Here is a 19,879-nt window from a genome sequence, read left to right as displayed (position 1 = left end):
CTCTGTCTCCCCTCCTCTCTGCCCTCCTGGGCGCACCTGTCACTCACAGGGAAGCACCCAGGGACGTGGGTGCAGGGTAAGCAGTTAGCCAACCCGCTGGCTAGACACTGTCTAGGCATAATTTGGGGAAGGGGCCTTCAGACATAAATAAGACATAGTCCCTGTACTCCAGAAGCTTAGGCCAGCAAGGAAAACGTATAGGTGACAATACCAAGCAGTCTATGCCACGAGGCAAATGTGCAGCACATGTTCAGAGCACTGCGGCTGGAGCCATTTGGGAAGCCTTCTTGAAGACAGAGGAATGTGTAAGAACTTAAGGGGCAAGTAGTATTTCCAAGGGCAAAGAGAAAGAAAGTTGGTATTTCCAGGCAGATGGGAGGGCAGCAGAAAAGGTGGGAAGGTTGGAAACAGCAATGCTTATTGGAGGAATGATAAGTGGTCCCAACTGGCTAGAATTAAGGGTTCAGGTAGAGAAAGGGTGGAAAAGACTGAAAGTTAGTTTGGGATCAGGTGAGGGTATTATAGGTTACAAGGCTGTAGTGGTTATTCATGTTAGAGGTGACGCAGGCTCTTACTAAGGAGATAGAAGTGGGACTGGAAAAAAAGGAGATCGGACGACTTGGCAGTCATTAGCACATAGGCCACCTGGAGGCACGTGTGGGCTGCAGGGAGCATCTTCCCATGGCTATAGCTGGGGTGGAAGTGAGTGGGGGAAGTGACCAGGGCCACTGAGGTAAGGCAGAGGGCTGGACCCTCCCTTTGCAGGGGTGGAACCACTGCACTGTCAGTTCTCCCTAATGGAAGTCACCAATGTGCCATGATCCAGTTTCACAGGCCAGCTGGGCTTCGCTAAGATTGCAGATGTGGCCGGAGGTGGGACTGGACAAGAGGGACCCAAGGATTTAGCCGGGGGAGCGCGTACCACCCTGTGCACATATCCGATCCCATGTAGACTTGTGCTTAGGCTTCAGTTTGTGGCCACTGAAAGAACACTCTCAGCATCTGCAAAATGCAGGAAGGATGGAAGGCAGATGACAGAATAACACATCCTGCCAATAAAAAGTATCAGTGATGCTAGACTAGTAAAGATGTTTGTGGCAGGCTGAATAACAAGTCCCCAAATGTCCACACTCTAATCCCTAGGACTTGTCAATATGTTAATATGTTACCTCACGTGGCAAAAGGGAATTGAGGTTGCTAATCAGCTGACTTCAAAATAAGATTTTCCTGGATTATCTGGGTGAGCCCAGTGTTATCACAAGGGTCCTTCAAAGTGAAAGAGGGAGGCAGAAGGGGAGAGAGTCAGAGAAAGAGATGTCACTGGCTTTGAAGATGGAGGAAGGGGGCCACAAACCAAGGAATGCAAGCAGCCCCTAGAAGCTGGAAAGAGAAGGAAATTGATTCCCCCGCCCAGGGCCTCCAGAGAGGAATGCGGCCCTGCCCACTCCTTGATTTTAGACTTATGAGGTCTGCACCAGACTTCTGACCTCCCGAGCTGTAAGATAATACATTTGTGTTGTTTTAAGTCACTAAACTCGTGGTAATCTGCTTTGGCAGACTGTTTTGGCAGAAATAGAAAACAAATACAACGTTGATTCCAGTCTACATCCCAGACAGCTCCCAAAAGTGGGAGGTTGTTGAAGTGCTTATGGGCAGTCACAAAAATCCAAAAGAAACCCTAAACGGAGGCTGTTCTTCCAGACACATCCTGGAGAGCTTGAGAGGTCCGGGGTCTTAGACAAAGACCCAAGGGTTTGTTCTGCTCTGGACATGGGTTGTCAATGAACAGACTTTGCTAACAAGTGAACTGCAGAAAACATTTATTTATTTTTATTTTATGAACAGTTACATTGTTCAGGTGGCTTCATACAATGTCAAGAGCAACTAAGTTCATGAAACATGTCTGTATTTCACTTCCAGATAGGTGTAACAGGTTACATCTGACAGCAGCCCTGGTTTTGAAGTACTGTCTTTAAAACTTGTTCTCTTGTCAGCATGCCTCTCATTCTCTCAACGTGCCACCCTCCAGAACTCATTTCTCTTTCGCATTTTGTTCTACATGTTAAAACTACAGCATCTAAGTAAGACCCAAGGTAGATCCAAAGTGCTTTTGGGTATCAGCACAAAATGGTTAGCAACAGAACCCTTAGTGAAGAACAAACATCATTAACAGCAGGAAGCTTTTAAAGAAGGACTTAAATTCTAATATTCATAACTTCACAGCATCAAAGATATCTTTCTAAAACTCCTTACCAATAGATGACTCGCCTCACACAAATACATTCTCAGATAACCTCAATGACCCTGGCTTTGTTTTTTGGCATTAAAATCCTTGCTGAGCTTTCTCATCACATCCCCATGACCTATCCCTGCCATCCCCTTCCTGACTATTCTGTAATTCTCCTGCACATACTTGGCAAATGGTCTCACATGGGGCTCAATGGGGGTTCCATCTTTCCGAGTTAATGGCAGAATGACCAGAGGGCCCTTGCACTTGGCACAGATGAAGCGTTCGGTGTCCAATGATCTGGTGTAGCGGCCGACCCTAAGGAGGAAAGAGACACCACACAGCAAACGAATCAGTCACTGTACCTCCGCACCTTCTTGGAGCTGCTGCCCCTGAGCCCACAGCCAGACTTCTTTTGTGGGATCTCAGCAAGCGGGGCACCAGGCAGTGGCCGTGGTCAGGTTGGCTCAAAGCAGAAGAGAATGGAGAAAGAAGACATGGAAAGGAGTAGAGAAGTTTTACTCCTCGAGTCAGATAGCCCTGTACTTCCTGATAAAATCACTGAAGAGCCACGTGGAGGCCATAGTAAAAACGTAATTGGAAAAAGTCTGAGGAGAAGGTCTTACCTGAATTTGCACTTAGTACACTCATAATGAATCCTGTAGTTAATCTTGTAGTTATGGCAACGGGTGACCTTGGGCAGCTCTGGGTGCACCATATTCGATTTTTGGGCATAATACTTCCATCCGACACCATGAGAATCACGGATGCCATCGAGCAGCCAGGAGGCTGCGTGGCATATCTCATGGATCAAAGTATCCCGGAGTCGGTCTTCGAAGAGGAATGAAAAGAAATCATGAGGCTTAAACCGATTACCTTCCGGGCTGTTACCCAACCACCCCTAGACTCTCCACCCCACCAGACACATAAGCATATGTGGGCAGGCAGGAGTGTTATCGCCCCAGGATTCTGAAGGTGAAATTTCTACCGAATTCAACCCGATTTTATTAATGGCAGAGAGCAAGTGTTTCTGGAAAAGCTCCAATGTGCTCTTTTTGTGAGACACTGCTAGAAATACATCCAGCCGAGACCCGGTCGCCACCCTCCAGGAGCATAAAGTGGGGTTTGGTCAGGAGAAGCTCTGTGGAGAAGCTGGGATCTGAGCTGGGCCCTTAACAATTGACTGGATTGGCAAAATTATCAAGGTCTTTCTAGGTGTGGTAGAGAAGGTGAGCCAAGGTTGGGGTCAGGAAAGCGTGTGGTCCATTTTGAAAGCCAGCGTGAAGAAAGCTTGGTTGGAGCACAGGTGGAGTAGTGAGAGACAAGACTGGCCACATGGAGGGGAGCAAAGTACGATGGCCTCGACAGCCACACTCGAGGCATTGGCAAGCCCAAGGTTTCCTAGCAAGAAACTGCATGGAGCAGGGAGAAAAGTGAGGTGATGAGGGTCCATAGCTGGGCAGAGGCAAAGACAGAGAAGGAATGATGATAACAGGAGAGTCATTATGAACATCCTGTGATTGGCTAGATACAGGGGACCTTGAACCTCAGTTACTGGGAGGATGGAGATGCTGCTGCTGGCAGTGGGGAGCTGCAGAGAGAAAGTTAGGCCCGGTAGAAATATGGACGAACTGGATTCTCGGTGGTGGTGAGACATCCAATGATAATGTCCTCTAAGCAACACACAGTAGGCCTGTCCACCCAGGAGTGACAGGGAAAGCTGTGACACAGGCGGCCAGAGAACACCAGCACCCAAGAGTGACCTCCCAGGTGCCGTATCGGATGTAAGTGCGGCAGGGGAGCTGCCCAGCTCCTGTCATCACCTGCAGAATCACAGACTTTCTGAGAAATCTGAATCTTAGCATAACGCTCCCTCTTAGGGTGTCGAGTCTCGCCAGTGGTGCATAAACCAGCAGTTCTCAGCATCTTTTTATTCCAGCTAATGTCAATTTTCTCCGGCAGCTGACAACAAAAAGCAAATAAGAGCGAATCAGAAAGCGGTTCTAAGCAGACCAGAAAATATCAACTCAAGAGTTTTGCAAATCTAACATTCTGGGGAGAATAAAACCTAAGCTCAAGCCCACGTAAAGACGAGACTGTTGCAAGCACGTGAATGCAGGACCTGTGCTCCCCTGTATGGAGACAAAACTCAGGGGCAGCCAAGGAGAGAAGGACACTTCTGCTGGGCTAGGAGATGGAGCCCGTGCATGAGAGCCATGAGGCAAAACTAAAACTGCAACTCAGAACACTTAAGGTTCCACTCATCAGAGTTATCTGATGTAACACCACTGTCATCAGGAAGGGCACCAAAGGCTGGGGAACCTTTAGAAAGATCTAAGAACTTTCCCTGCAGGAAGTTTTGTCACCAGAGACAATAAAGTCTGGAAAACCTAATGACTGCAGGTCTCTCTGCCTCCAGATTCTCTCCGATCCAGTCCACACCACAGGCTACTGACAGAACGATTTCTTTCAGCAGGTACTCCACGTTACATCACATCCATGGGCAGCGGTGCCTACTGATTTCAATTTAAGTTCTTCCAACCCGACTCCCAAGGCCCTCCATTAACCAGCCCTACGCTAGTTAACATGTACTGCTCACTATGTCATAGGCCCTGTTCTAGGCACTTCAGGGGCATTCACTTACCCAGGCCTAACGGTAATTCTGTGAAGTAGTAGGTGGTAGGGACTAGGGTACTAGGACTGCCCCCATTTTACAGATGAGCAAACAGGGGCTCAGTAACTTGCCCAAGGTCCCATAGCTCTTTCCCAGTATCCTTCAACACGAACCCGCTCTTCCAGATAGTCAAGCCTCAACACTTGCCCTCTTCCCCACCACTGTTGTTCTCTCCCCTTACCATCCTTCAAGACCCAGAAGAAGTCTCACTCCCTCCAGGCAATCCTATTTCCCGACCGCTCAGGCTCTCAGTGATTTCTCCCTCTGCTGATCACCTGTGGTAGTAACAGTCTGGACCATATACTATAACCCACAAAACATTCTCCGTGTCTTTCACGTATGTATGTCTCAACTCCCCTCCCCATCTAAACTGACACTTCTCAAGGGCAGGAAATATACAGTTAGTACATCTGCACACCTCCCAGCTCCCAAGAGAGCTGGGCATACAGCAGGTGCTCAGTAAGTGCTTATTTCATCGAGTCTACCTTTTTATCAAAGACAGAGCTGTTACACAAAGCGTAGATTTTCTGAACCAGTTCATCCTTATTTTGCTTGAAATTCTTTCCAGAATACTGCTTTGAGTTCTCAATGCCACGCAAGAAACATCCAGGTATTTTGCACTCAGAATTCCTGCAAAGGTAAATTCAACTGAGTTTTGTAGAGGGAAAGAAATCAGTAGAAGAAATGCATACATACAGGTCATGTCAAGAGAGACTTAGAGAAGACCTGCTGGTCCCTCTTCCTTCCAGCTCCTGCTACAAGGGCGTCTCTTATAAGGTTCCATTCATAGCCTTTTTCTCGTCACTCCCCGCACATTGTCAGAGATGTGAAGCCCATGGTTCCAACCTCAACAGGGGTGATCCCACATCTGGATCTGCAGTCTCCATCTCTCTCCTAAGATCTGCGTTTACAACTGCCCAGTGCAAATTTCCAACTTACTAACCGGAGTATGTCTCCAGCTAAATGTGTTTAATTGTTCAACTTCTGTTATAACAGGCTGAAAAACTCAGAGACTTTTTAAATTCATTTTTCTCCCTCACCCCATATTCAACTAGGCACAAAGACAGACAGACCACTGTCTCCTTCGCATCATCTCTTCCAGCCAGCCCCTCCTTTCCACCCTGCTGTCACCACTCTAGGTCAAGTTCCTGTCCTCCCCTCTGTGCCTTGCTACTACAGCATCCCACTGTGTTTCTCACCTCCAGGCTCTTTTTCTTCTAATCCAACCACACACACACACATCTCCAGATTAATTTTCCTAGGCCATGTTCCAATGATGTCCCTCCCTGGCTTTTCACTGACTGTCTGGCCTAACATTCAAGGCCCAGGTCAACCTGGTTCCAACCTCTGTTTCCAGCTATCATTTCCACTCTGGCCAAACTGGGCAACTTAAATGTTCCCTGGACATGAACCGATTTGTCCATGGCCTAGAATGGCCACACCTCCACCTCTACTGAGACCCACTCTCTGTGGAGCACTTCATCATTTGCTAAGAACTTCCTTTTGCATCATCATATTTAATCCTCACGACCACCCTCCAAAGAAGCTACTACTATTCTTACCATCTCCACTTTGCACATGACGAAACTTAAGTTCAGAGGTTAAATGACTTACCCAAATTTCACAGACACTGAATCTTTTGACCCAAATCTCATGGTCTTTCCATTAGACCACTATTGCTGCCCCATCTTTCAAGGCCTAATTCAAATGCACAAAGAATAGTGCTGAGCCCATAAAAAACTCACTCGTGTAATATCTATTTATTTGAACTGAAACATTTTTATCTTGGCTGGAACAATCCACGAGTCCAAAGAGATGAGCCCACAGAGCTGAAAAGATGACAAACCAGTAGCAAACAGAGGGAAGTGTTTCTGACCTAACAGAACCCCTGAGACCGAGATTTTGCCAAGACACTCATTAACCCTTAAGTCACAAAATAAAACCCTATAAGAGTTGCCCAGGGTGGAGACAGAGGGAAAGTACCAGAGAAGATATAGGCAGCTAAAATAAGGGACTTCTGCCCCACAGTCTGATATGGGTGACTAATATTTCTGCCTCCAATTATTTAGTCCTGAAAGCAAATTTGCATCAGAAAAGGTGGCAGATAAAAACCTAAACCATCTGCAGACCTCAGCAGAGAGCGTGATCTCTGAGTGTGTCTGTGCTCACATCAAGCAGCTTGTGGCTTAGCAAGCCTTCAGTTCAGGGGCAATGCTGCTTTACTGCAGACTGAGTATCTCCACATCAGAGGAACCAACAAGACCCCAGACGCATGCATCAGACACCATGACCAGCAAGCAGCCTGCACAGGAACAATGCTGAGCACAACAGGAAGCCTACAGACTGAAACAGGAAGCAGCAAGGCAAAAGAGAAGAGTCCAAACAGGCCAGACTCCTGATATGAGGCAGAGGACAATGACACAAAGGAGCAGCTTCTTCCTTCATTTGTCACACTCTTTAGCAAAGCAACCTGGGACCTACCCAAGACACATGTCCCTTAGAGGCAAAGCAGCTTAAATATGGATCTAGGAATCCAGAGAACAAGCTTTGCTGCAAGGGGACCCATCTAGGACATGACACGCCAAACCAAAGAGAAATGCAGAAACAGAGAGCCTCTCTGCTCAAGTCCAAGTTTCTCTGTTGCCCCTACGCCTGACACATCATTCTTCTTCTCCCCTTAAGATGCAATTATTGGAGTTCCCTGGTGGCACAGTGGTTAAGAATCCGTCTGCCAATGCAGGGGACACTGGTTCAAGCCCAGGTCCGGGAAGATCCCACAGGCCGCGGAACAACTAAGCCCGTGCGCCACAACTACTGAGCCTGCGCTCTAGAGCCCGCGAGCTACAACTACTGAAGCCCGTGCGCCTAGAGCCCGTGCTTCACAGAAAGAGAAGCCACCGCAGTGAGAAGCCCGCGCACTGCAACAAAGAGTAGCCCCCGCCCGCCGCAACTAGAGGAAGCCTGTGCGCAGCAACGAAGACCCGACACGGCCAAAAATAAATAAATAAATAAATTTCTTAAAAGGAAAACACCATATGTTTAAAAAAAGGATGCATTTATTGCCCCAAAATACAGGTAAAAAAAGAAACGTAGTCCTTCAAATACATCCCTTCTTTTGTAAGATAATTCAGATGTAAGTATAAATTACTCCTGAATGTAAAGAAAAACAAAGAAAAGTATGCTCACTATATCATATTTTTTAGAGAAAAAGTGAGAAGTTCCTGGAATCTAAGTGAGAAAATGCAATTTTTTTTTTTTTTTGCTTCCTTTGAGCATTAACATGTCTTTGGTCTAAATGACCTGCTGTTTTCAGTATCAATATAATATCTAACATATAGCTTAATAAAGATAAAGAGACTATTTATTTCACCTGAACGTTTAAGCTTTAAAAATTTGCAAGAATCGGGGCTTCCCTGGTGGCGCAGTGGTTGAGAATCTGCCTGCTAATGCAGGGGACACGGGTTCGAGCCCTGGTCTGGGAAGATCCCACATGCCGCGGAGCAACTGGGCCCGTGAGCCACAGCTACTGAGCCTGCGCGTCTGGAGCCTGTGCTCCGCAAGAAGTAGAGGCCGCGATAGTGAGAGGCCCGCGCACCGTGATGAAGAGTGGCCCCCGCTTGCCGCAACTGGAGAAAGCCCTCGCACAGAAACGAAGGCCCAACACAGCCAAAAATAAATAAATTAATTAATTTTAAAAAAATTTGCAAGAATAGAGCTGCAATGAACATTTTGGTACATGACTCTTTTTGAATTATAGTTTTCTCTGGGCATATGCCCAGTAGTGGGATTGCTGGGTCGTATGGTAGTTCTATTTTTAGTTTTTTAAGGAACCTCCATACTGTTCTCCATAGTGGCTGTATCAGTTTACATTCCCACCAACAGTGCAAGAGTGTTCCCTTTTCTCAACACCCTCTCCAGCATTTATTGTTTCTAGATTTTGTGATGATGGCCATTCTGACCGGTGTGAGATGATATCTCATTGTAGTTTTGATTTGCATTTCTCTAATGATTAATGATGTTGAGCATTCTTTCATGTGTTTGTTGGCAATCTGTATATGTTCTTTGAAGAAATGTCTATTTAGGTCTTCTGCCCATTTCTGGATTGGGTTGTGTTTTTGTTATCGAGCTGCATGAGCTGCTTGTAAGTTTTGGAGATTAATCCTTTGTCAGTTGCTTCATTTGCAAATACAGGTAGTAAGACTAAGGGTTCATATAAAATAGATAACCAACAAGGACCTACTGTATAGCATAGGAAACTATACTCAATATTATGTAATAACCTATAATGGAAAAGACTCTGAAAAAGAGTATCTCTATCTATATATATACATACTGACTCGCTGTGCTGTAGTCCTGCAACTTACATGATATTGTAAATCAACTATACTTCAATTTTAAAAAAATTTTTTTAAAAGAATAAGGGTTAAAAAAATAAGGGTTCATCCAGAACACTAGAAAACCCTGGAAGACAATCTTGACTGCCTCCCCCCAATTCCAATGGATGGGAACGCATCTGTTCTGCCTTCTCACCATTCCCACTGCCTTTGCTTTTAGTTCAGTGCAAACTGGTGGCCATGAGGCTGTATCTAGCCTGAAAAAAAGGATCTTTAGCTACACATCATTGTTTAATCTGAGTGGAAGGACAAAGGAAACCTCAGAGGCCAGAGCTCCTGTCGCGGGGGAGGGCAAAAGGGCTCCAGTCTGCCCGGAATTGCTGAGATCTGTGCAGAGCGCCCACGCCCGGCTCTGTTGGGGGAGGGGGAGGGGGGGCACCGAGGCTCCTCCCCACCCCCTTCCTCCTCCTGCCGCTTCTGCCCTCCCCATTCAGGGAGGTAAAACTTGTGCCGCCCCCCCACCCCAGCAGACTTCTTCATCCCCTTGAAAACCCCCACACATGCCCAGTGGACAGCTTTGCACGTGACAACTGTGCAGTCAATTCCCGTGCCATTGACCGTGAGCAGTACATACATACCCAGGCTCGCATTGTTCAAATTTTGCTGCGCTGGGATTCTTCTTTGAAGGCACATGCTCCTTTTCTCTTTTAACAACTGAAAAGGGAGTAGTTCGTTTGTACCCTGAAAACTGGTACCAACCAGCAACTCACAGAAAGGTAATCTCAGGAAGAGCCCTCACAGCCAAGCCCAGAGCAGCACATATACACTCAACGCTTCTCTCGGAAGCGGGCACCCTCCTCCGTTAGTCCGCATGCAAGATTTCACCTACGCGAGTAAGCAGAGTAAGCAGGATAGGATTCTGTCCTAGGCGCTGAGGACTATTATGAGGCTACATGAATATGCCTTTGGAGGTTAGACTGTGGGGGCGACTGAGGCACGTGCAGTACCAGGAATGGTGTGGCATAGCTCACACACTCACTCTGAGGAAAATGGCCCCCATCCTAGGCGGCACCTTCATCCAATGTGCAAGCCAAATCTTTCCCCTTTTGTCTAGCACCCATACTGCCGGTTGCTCTAGCCAGAAATTCACGTATCAGGAGTGAGTGCCCTTCATTCATTTATCTAAAAAACTTATTAAACGTCTAGTACGTGCCAAGTACCAGGCTAGACTCCGGGAGAGAGTAAAGGATGAGTGAGAGCCCTCCCATCAAGAGGCTCACCATCAGGATTTCCCTGGCAGTCCAGTGGTTAAGACTCTGTGCTTCCACTGCAGGGGGCACGGGTTCAATTCCTGGTTAGGGAACTAAGATCCCGCATGCCATGTGATGTGGCCAAGACAAAAAAAAGGCTCACTATCTACTGGGAGGACAGATTCAGAAACATACTTAACACAGTTGTGTAAGTGCTTTACTAGTGACAGGGTCTAGGAACTTTGGGAACCTGGGAGGGAGGAGCACCTCCGACTTATGGCTTCCTACAGCAAGTGGCAATTGGGGTGGATCCTAAGAAAAATGGGATATCCTCAGGACAAAAAATTGCAGGGAAAAAGCACTGCCAATGGATGGAACGGCAGATACTAAGACACTGGAGCATGAGGACGACACAGGTGTTCCTCGCCCTTCCCCAGAAAGAGCCTTCTCACTGGGATGGCTGTCTCCCTCGGCCACTAGGAAGCTGCTGACACATAGCGGAGGGTTAGTAGACAGGACAAGCAGACTCGACAAGACAGACGTATCCGGGGAAAAGGGAACCCACTTGTGGCGCTAGCCTTCGTGGGACAGGCATACTTGGTTTGATTGGCTTACCAGGTGTCACAGGTATGTTTTTGGTTTTATTTTTCCTTTTCCTTGGTTGTGCCACCACAAGTACAGGCTCTTCATCACTTGACAACTTTCCTTTTGAAATCTCTAGCTCAGCCTTAGGATTGCCATTTGGTGGCTGGCAGGCATTTTCCCCAAGATCCTGCTTACCAACATCATGAGATGATTTGTTTTGGGAGATAACAAACTCATCCCTCTTTTTCTCATTTGAGGGAGTTTGGTCCTCATCACACGAATCATCTTCTATCAGCACAGGGCCCTCCAAGTCATTACGATCATCATCATCATCATCATCACTGATAAGTATTGGAGAGTCCTGGGGCGGCTGCTCCTCGGTATCAGACACTTCCACAATCTCATCTGAAATCCAAGAGACACAATGACGTATAAACATACTCCCTCTACACCCCACACCCCCAACTCAAGTTCAGATTATTGAGCACAAATTAAACAAGTCAGGAACTGTGATGTAATGAATCCTAGGTAAGAATCAGTTATTTAGATGATTTTCCCTCTATTACTTTTTTATTTTACTGAGAACAGTGACAGATAAAATAGCAATCCAAACCCAGAGGTGCTCAGGGGTTCCCACAGGTCCGAAACTTGTATATTTTCACTGGGCCAGAGCAAAATAAGAGAAATTAGAATAATAAAGTGGGTTTGTTTTTTTTTTCCCCTATCAAGCTAGCTTTCTATAATTTAAAGGACTGTCCTTTATTTTGAGATTATGTCCTGACTAAACTTTTGGTGCTCTTTACCTTATGAAATTATGGTGACAGATGGTAGATGGAGTTTATTTCCATCATTAGACAAATTAAAAATTGCCAACTCTATGTTAGTCACCAAAATTTCTTTTTTAAACTAGTCCATAAGTCCAAAGCTCTCAAAACCACTGATGTGAGAGTGAGGAGTTAAGTTCTGATGCCAGCACTGAGAGGCCTTGGGAACACTGAGACTGTCCCTGCCCTCACTGAGGATCCATCCCTTCATCTGGATACAAGGGGCAACGTGTCTAAGACTCAAGCTCTCTGCAGTCTGCTCAGAGTTCAACTTCTAGGTATCTATGATTCTGGATGTAAAAAATATAAACCACAGCATGAGCAAGTTGTGAAAATATCTTTATGGTGCAAAAACTCTGTATCCTAAAATTGCAGATTTGGGATAATATATTTTGAGTCTCATCTATGATTTAAATTAATTATCAAAAAATTTCAGATATGCAATAAGGAAAGAGAAAGCAGTGGGTGTTCCTATGGTAAAAAGTCATCCTTCCTAGAAGAGTTAAAGATTTCCCACCTGCAGCTGAAATTCTAAGCAGTAGGGACACAAATGAACTCATTTACCAAACAGAAACAGACTCACAGACCTGGAAAACAAACTTCTGTTTACCAAAAGGGAAAGGTGTTGGGGGGAAGGATAAATTAGGAGTTTGGGATTAACATATACACACTACTATATATAAAATAGATAAACAACAAGAACCTACTGTATAGCACAGGGAACTATATTCAATATCTTGTAATAAACTCTAATGGAAAAGAATAGAAAAAAGGAATATATATATATATATATATATGTGCATGTGTGTATAACCGAATCGCTTTGCTGTGAAACTAACACACCTGAAACTAACACAATATTATAAATCAACTCTACTTCAATAAAATATAAATAAATAAAAAGTAGGGACACACTGCTTACAATCTATAAAAAATGACTCTGTACATTGACAAAGGTTACAAGTGAGGTTGGAAGTATGTGTTTAAGCTCCTTGGGCCTTTTTTTTCTGTAAAACTGCCTAAATTCATTACCATAACAAAAGAAATGGCATGTGGAGAAGAGTAAAGAAACATACAAAGACAGTCCTGTTGAAGCATTCTTCATCCCACTACTGGGATGGATGCTACCGGTCAGAGCAGCCTTAGTTGAAAGTTCATCCTCAAAAGACGATGGATCTTCTGATTCAAAGAGTTAGCAACCTGGTGGCCTATGGTGATAAATTGGCCTCTGGCTTTGTCACTCAGGCCCCTACTCTAAAGCTACCTCCCTCGGGGCTCCCTCTGCATTACAGTAGCTTGTCACGTTACACCCCCTACTCTGCACCTGGACCTCTGTCCTGCTCAGGCAATCCACTCAGAGCTAGAGAGGAGGGAAAAAGGAAATGAGAGGGGACAGGTGGTGAAACAGTAGGAAATGCGGGTTCCAAGCCACCTCTCCTTTCCCTTCTCTGATATCAATGGTATATCTGAGGTAGTTATCAAAGAAGTATCCAGTATTTTTAAGGGTGACAGTACTTTAAGTAGGTGCCTGTGTCTCATGCCCTACACCAGGTACTTAGCAAACAGAGATCAATAGAATACTATCCCAAAGGCTTAAGAAGCTCCTAGTCTTCCAAGTCTCACACCCACTGAGCGGGTTCTGAACCACGAGTAAAACTCTGTGCCTCCCGAAAGGTGATGAGGGCCTCTGAATCCAAAGAGGCAAGGACCTGCTATGGGAAACAGGCTCTAAGAAAAACAGGACTCTCTAGAAAATATAAAGGGGGTAGCAAAAGACAAAGACAAACAGCTAGACAGAGAAAACAAGCATTCCTCTGAGAAGTCACTGTCAGCTGGCCCGTAAGCCTCACACACGAGTCTCCATCAGGCTGGAAAGAATGAGCCCCTGTCTCTTACTCCTCCTTCCTCCTCTCTGTCATCCCCACACACAGAGAAAGAGGAAAAGAGCGGAAGGCGGAGGAGCAGGGCAACCTTCACGCTAATCAGGCTGAGTTCCTGACTTCCCTCTGCTCCCGTGATGTAATGCTGGGTAGCTAAGAACTCTACTGAGGGCGATGCCTGGGGTCTAAGGCAGCAAGAACAGTTGCTGCTATGTTAGGAAATTGACCAGGCGGTGCGGGGAACCCAGCCATATCCACGTCCAGCACATAGGACGAAAAAACAGTGGCACTCACTACGAAATGATTCAGAATAGAACATTTGCTGACTTTCATCCTGAGATGACTGTGCATGGTGAGGCTGCACCTTCTCTAAGTTAGTAGTATACTTGCCTTTGATATGCATTTCAGCTGTCTTAGCTCTCTTTTGCTTACAGAGGCATCCATCATCAGAGTCTGAGTCGATCACCATGTAGCTGAGTGATGAGACAGGGAAAAACAAAAGAGAAGCATGAATGCAACATTCTTCTTTTCATGGCATTTTCTACCTTTGCTCCAATGAGCATAATCACTTTGAAATGACTTGTTGGTTTCCCACAGTAACTCTGTTCCCCTTCTCTGGAACTACTCAATTGTTATTCCTGATTTTCCATCTTTCCTATCTTCGTACCAAACCTTTCCATCTGTCTCAATCCTTTCAAAAGGAGGAATGTGTCAAGTACGGAGAGAGTGAAGTGGGCTGTCAGACGGTACGTGTTCAAATAGTTTTGGCGCAGGGGGAAATTGATTAAGGAAAGGTCTAGTTAATTGTCGTTTCTCTTTATCCACGTTGAGATCCCCCTGCCACAGATACAGAGAGGCAGCCTCGGCAGGGAGATTTCTCCTGGGCGTCACTCTTTGCAGCCCGAAGCCAGCACCGCCCTCTCTAATTGACGGACTGCTCTGGCAGGAGTCCAACTCAGCAGTAGCCCTGTGCCACCCAGGATGCTGGTGGTGAGCACGCTTCTGGGACCATCGTTCTCAGCTGGCCCAGGTATTTGGGTCAGAGGTTCCAGAAGGCTGAAATTCTCCACCTTTCTGTATTTCCCAAACAGTGTACAATAAGTGTGATATACCTTTACGATGAGACAGAAAACTACTTAAAACACTGCTAGAGGACTTGTCTGCACCCGTTACAGGCACAAATCCATTCATCCATTTCCACCATATTCACCACTTTTAAGCTGCCAAGTTGATGGGCCTTTGCTCTCCTGTTAACCATTCATTCCATCCTTAAAATTCTCTCTTTTCTTGATTTCTGGGATACTGTTTGGTTTTGGTTCTCTTCTCACCTTTTTTGCCCACTCCTTCTCACTCAATTCTCTTCCTCACTCATTCCCAGGTTTTATCCACACCCCTTTCATGCCAATCCAATTAATTCCTAAGGATTGGGTAAACATTATCCATCCACCAGCCCAACATTGCTTCTGACTTCTCGCTCCACAGTGCCAGCTTCCTACCTGGATATCCTGTGGGGAGGGCCGGTTTTTAGTCAGTCTCCACAGGTACAGCCTCACCAACTGTTTTATTGATGGTGTCTATTCGAACCAGTCAGGCAGCCATCCTGACTAATCCCTGTCTGTACCTATTGGCTGTAAATGTTTTGAATATCAGCCCTGCCTAATAGGCCCCTCAATTTCAGCATACCCAAAACTGAACTCATCACCTTCCTCCCCAAATCCACCCTTCCTACAATATCCCATATATAGAAGCCTCCTGGGACTGGACCAAGATCTGTGGGCACTCCTGGGAGACCCGTTGAAATGGATTTTCTTTACATATTTGTTCAACATCTACCTAGTGGAGGCAGGAAGAAACCAATTTTTCTACTTAAAATTTGGATACTTTTAAATTTATTATCAAACAAGGGCTCTATAATGTATAATATTGTAAACCAGAATATTTCTAAGGATCCATGACATACCATTTAAAATGTAAGGGGCAGGGCTTCCCTGGTGGCGCAGTGGTTGGGAGTCTGCCTGCCGGTGCAGGGGACACGGGTTCGAGCCCTGGTCTGGGAGGATCCCACATGCCGCGGAGCAACTGGGCCCGTGAGCCACAACTACTGAGCCTGCGCGTCTGGAGCCTGTGCTCCGCTACAAGAGAGGCCGCGATAGTGAGAGGCCCGCGCACCGCGATGAAGAGTGGCCCCCGCTTGCCGCAACTGGAGAGGGCCCTGGCACAGAAACGAAGACCCAACATAGTAATCAATCAATCAATAAATCTTTAAAAAAAAAAAAAAGAGCCAGAGGAATGGCCTCTATGGGAAAAGAATCTAAAAAAGAGTGGATATATGTATATGTATAACTGATTCACTTTGCTGTATACCTGAAACTAACACAACATTGTAAATCAACTATACTCCAATAAAAATTAAAAAAAAAAAAAAAAAATAAAATAAAATAAAATGTAAGGGGCAGTGATGGAAATTCTGCATCTTTGACTGTGGTGATGGTTACACTACCATATACGTTTGTCAAAACTCATCAAACTGTATACCCAAAAAGGGTTAATTTTCCTGTATGTTAAGTCATTCCTCAATAAACCTAACTGTAAGAGTATAAATAATAAAACTGATAGTTTCTAATAGATAGCTTTATACAATGCATTATTCAGTTCTAGAATTTCAGCTAACTGCAACTGCAGACTTTAAATCACTTTCACACATTGGTGTCAAGCTCGGTGGCTTGCATGCTGCAAAAATAATCAACAGAGATAAATCAGAACTAGCTAGAAAAACATTTTCCCACTTGACAGCACTATTTCGCCTTGGGTGGGTGGGTGGGGGACAGGAATGATCAATTCATATTTCTACAGGAATTCAAGGAGTTGATGTGGAAACCACAGTTATTTCAGTTTTATTCCAGGAATTTTTTTTTTTCTTAACACTTCCTATAGTTTGGCACCTGGGCAACACCCCTTCATCTAGCAGAGGGCTCCTAAATAGGAAAAGTAGTAGACAATGCTGACAGTTAGGTTAGGGCCGGATCACAGAGAACTTTAACTACTGGGCTTACCAGTTTGATTTCCCTATGATAAGCAACTTGAATAGACAATTAATATGATCAAAGCAGTGTCTCAGGAGATTAATCTGGAAGTGGGATACAGACTGGATCAGAGGAGGAAGAAATCAGGGTTAGGAGCCCACTTAAAAAACTCTTGTACGGGGGCTTCCCTGGTGGCGCAGTGGTTAAGAATCCACCTGCCAATGCAAGGGACATGGGTTCGAGCCCTGGTCCAGGAAGATCCCACATGCTGCGGAGCAACTAAGCCCGTGCGCCACAACTACCGAGCCTGCGCTCTACAGCCTGTGAGCCACAACTGTTGAAGCCCGCGCAGCTAGAGCCCGTGCTCTGCAACAAGAGAAGCCACCGCCACGAGAAGCTTGCGCACCGCAACAAAGCGTAGCCTGCGCTCGCTGCAACTAGAGAAAGCCCGTGCACAGCAACGAAGACCCAACGCAGCCAAAAATAAATAAATAAAATAAATAAATTTATTAAAAAAAAAAAAAGCTCCACACAGATACAAGAGTAAAAACTGATAAAGGCCTTAGTAGTGGAGACTGGAAGTTAAGGGATGGTTCAGAGAGACATTTTGAAGAAGAAACTGACCAATTAAATAATGGGCCAAGGATAAGAAATCTAATATTTTGAACCCAGTTGTGAGACCAAACACCCATTATGACCCTGAACATAGGATTCACAGAGAAAATGTGATGTTTATTCTTAAGTCATCTTACCAGGAACATCATTCCTTAAAAACGTCAAATTTCACTAATTCTCCTACCCACCTGATGTTCCCTTTCTGCACGTTCAGTCCAGACACAACTGAAACAGAGAAAGAAAGAGGGCATCAGAAAGCATCTGAAGCATGATCAAATCTGGTTACCCATGTCTTTAACTCCCTAAAACCAAAGTCCATAAATTAGAGCTGGTCAAAATTTATGGTGGACTCTTACATCTCCCATGAGAGAGAAGAAATAAAAGTAAGGAGACTTTGAATGAAAAAAGTAAAGGAAGCAAATTGGAAAAGAAACACAAAGAACTTCCTCTGCTCCTCACAGTAGGGAAATAAACTTTGCTTTGCCAATCTAGAACGAGACCTAGAGGAGACAAACCTAGGACAGCTTACACCAAATGTCCCAAATCACATTTTAGTCATCTCTACGGAGACATGGCTAAATTATGCTTTAAATTGTAAATTACTGCTTTGAGGGGACTCTACTTACAGTAATCAAGTTCTTCATCACTGCTTGAGTCCACAGTAAGAATGGAACTGAAAAATAAAATACATTCTGTTTTAAAGGAAGGCTACTAACGTCATAAGCAACCAAATGTCAAAAATCTCAAATGAAAAGAACCATCAATCAGAGTTTCTGAAATGCAAAAAGGTTTTAAGGGCTTATGAAATGAAGATCACAATAGGGGAGGAGAAGAAAAATTAGAAGGCACAAGCTGCTCAGTCCGTACTGCACAAGAATGTTAGTTGAGTATCATTAGCTATCAGTGAGAAGCCTGTTTTCTGCCAAGTGGTATATTTCTATTTAAAGATATGAAAGTGAATTCTGAGAAAGGGACCACAGGGGAAAGGACTTGAGGATGCAGAGTTTACAGTTAAAAATCAAAAGGGCAAAAGAGCAAGGGGGACACCTTTTGGGGCTTTGCTGCTTGAAGAGGGTCTACTGATCGGGACTGCTACCTGAGTAAATGGACAAATGCTGAAGTCCGTTTCTTGGGGAGCAAACAGAGCGTGATTTCAAAGCTGCAACTGCTCCCTGCAGTGAACCTTGGTGTCGGGCCGCTTGCTTCTCTGCCTCGCAATTTGCCAGAGGCCCTAGTACTCATCCTACCCCCACCGGCGGCAGGCTAGTTGGCCTGTTGTTGTAGCTTGGCAGTATGGTCGGCCCTCCGTATCCACGGGTTCCACATTTGCTCATTCAATCAACGTCAGATGGAAAACATTCAGGAAAAAAAAAAATCGGCAAGTTCCAAAAAGCAAAACTTAAATTTGCTGCACGCTGGCAACTATTTACAGAGCATTTCCATTGTATTAGGTATTATAAGTCATCTAGCGATGACTTAAAGTATACAGGAGGATGTACATAGGTTATATGCAATTACTACACCATTTTATATAAGAGACTTGAGCATCCAGGATTTTGGTATCCGAGAGGGGTCCTGGAACCAATCTCCCACGGATACTGAGGGAAAACTGTACTATCTGAGGTGACACCAAAACACATTGCAGCTGGGGATCCTTTTTTTTTTTTTAATTTATTTATTTAATTTTTGGCTGCGTTGGGCCTTCGTCGCTGCACGCGGGCTTCGTCTAGTTGCGGTGAGTGGGGGCTACTCTTCGTTGTGGTGTGCGGGCTTCTCATTGCGGTGGCTTCTCTTGTTGAGGAGCATGGGCTGTAGGTGCACGGGCTTCAGTAGTTGTGGCACGTGGGCTCAGTAGTTGTGGCTCACGGGCTTAGTTGCTCCGCGGCATGTGGGATCTGCCCGGATCAGGGATCGAACCCGTGTCCCCTGCATTGGCAGGCAGATTCTTAACCACTGCGCAACCAGGGAAGCCCGCAGCTGGGGATCCTTTAGCTCACCAGGTAGCAGCTGACTGAACACTGTCAGCTATCTTGACTGGACTCAAGATCCAGCTCAGAAAAGTCATACTGCGATAAGCATCACTTCCATGCTGGAGCCAGGCTCCAGTTGTAGGACCTACCCATAGGTAATCTTATCATGAATTACTGTGACAATAGAGCTAACAGAGGAAACCAAAGTGCTGAAGAAAGCCTTATAATAGCTATAAGGCTTTACATATATTTATATGGTTTTATACACATAAGGTTTTACATAACATTTATAAGGTTTTACATATAAAAAGTTAGCCTTACCCACTTCTTGTGGACTTTTATTTTGGCCTTGAGGTTGACTACTGGATTGCTTATATACCTTTTATATACATTCTTTCAAGACACATGCTGGCTCACCCCCTTGATTGAGTTTCCTATTCATTTATTGATCACTCACTGTACACTGGACTTATTCAGTAGTAGGCTTCAAGTCCCTT

At 45.2% G+C, this 19,879-nt stretch overlaps 1 protein-coding gene across 1 annotated transcript; it reads right to left on the bottom strand.

Annotated features, from left to right (window-relative positions):
* Positions 1 to 1,830: 1,830 nt before the first annotated feature.
* On the bottom strand, positions 1,831 to 17,631 carry GCNA (germ cell nuclear acidic peptidase). Its single transcript, XM_059910734.1, has 8 exons — positions 17,601 to 17,631; positions 14,165 to 14,247; positions 11,101 to 11,475; positions 9,874 to 9,949; positions 5,387 to 5,531; positions 4,051 to 4,189; positions 2,854 to 3,058; positions 1,831 to 2,545 (listed from the first exon to the last, which is right to left on the bottom strand). The coding sequence occupies exons 2-8, from the start codon at positions 14,241 to 14,243 to the stop codon at positions 2,296 to 2,298; spliced, it is 1,269 nt and encodes a 422-aa protein (XP_059766717.1). The 5' UTR covers positions 14,244 to 14,247; positions 17,601 to 17,631; the 3' UTR covers positions 1,831 to 2,295.
* Positions 17,632 to 19,879: the final 2,248 nt, after the last annotated feature.

The sequence above is a fragment of the Balaenoptera ricei genome, chromosome X (genome assembly GCF_028023285.1).
Source record: "Balaenoptera ricei isolate mBalRic1 chromosome X, mBalRic1.hap2, whole genome shotgun sequence".
Taxonomy (NCBI): Eukaryota; Metazoa; Chordata; class Mammalia; order Artiodactyla; family Balaenopteridae; genus Balaenoptera; species Balaenoptera ricei.
This window is presented reverse-complemented; position numbering and strand designations above follow the sequence as displayed.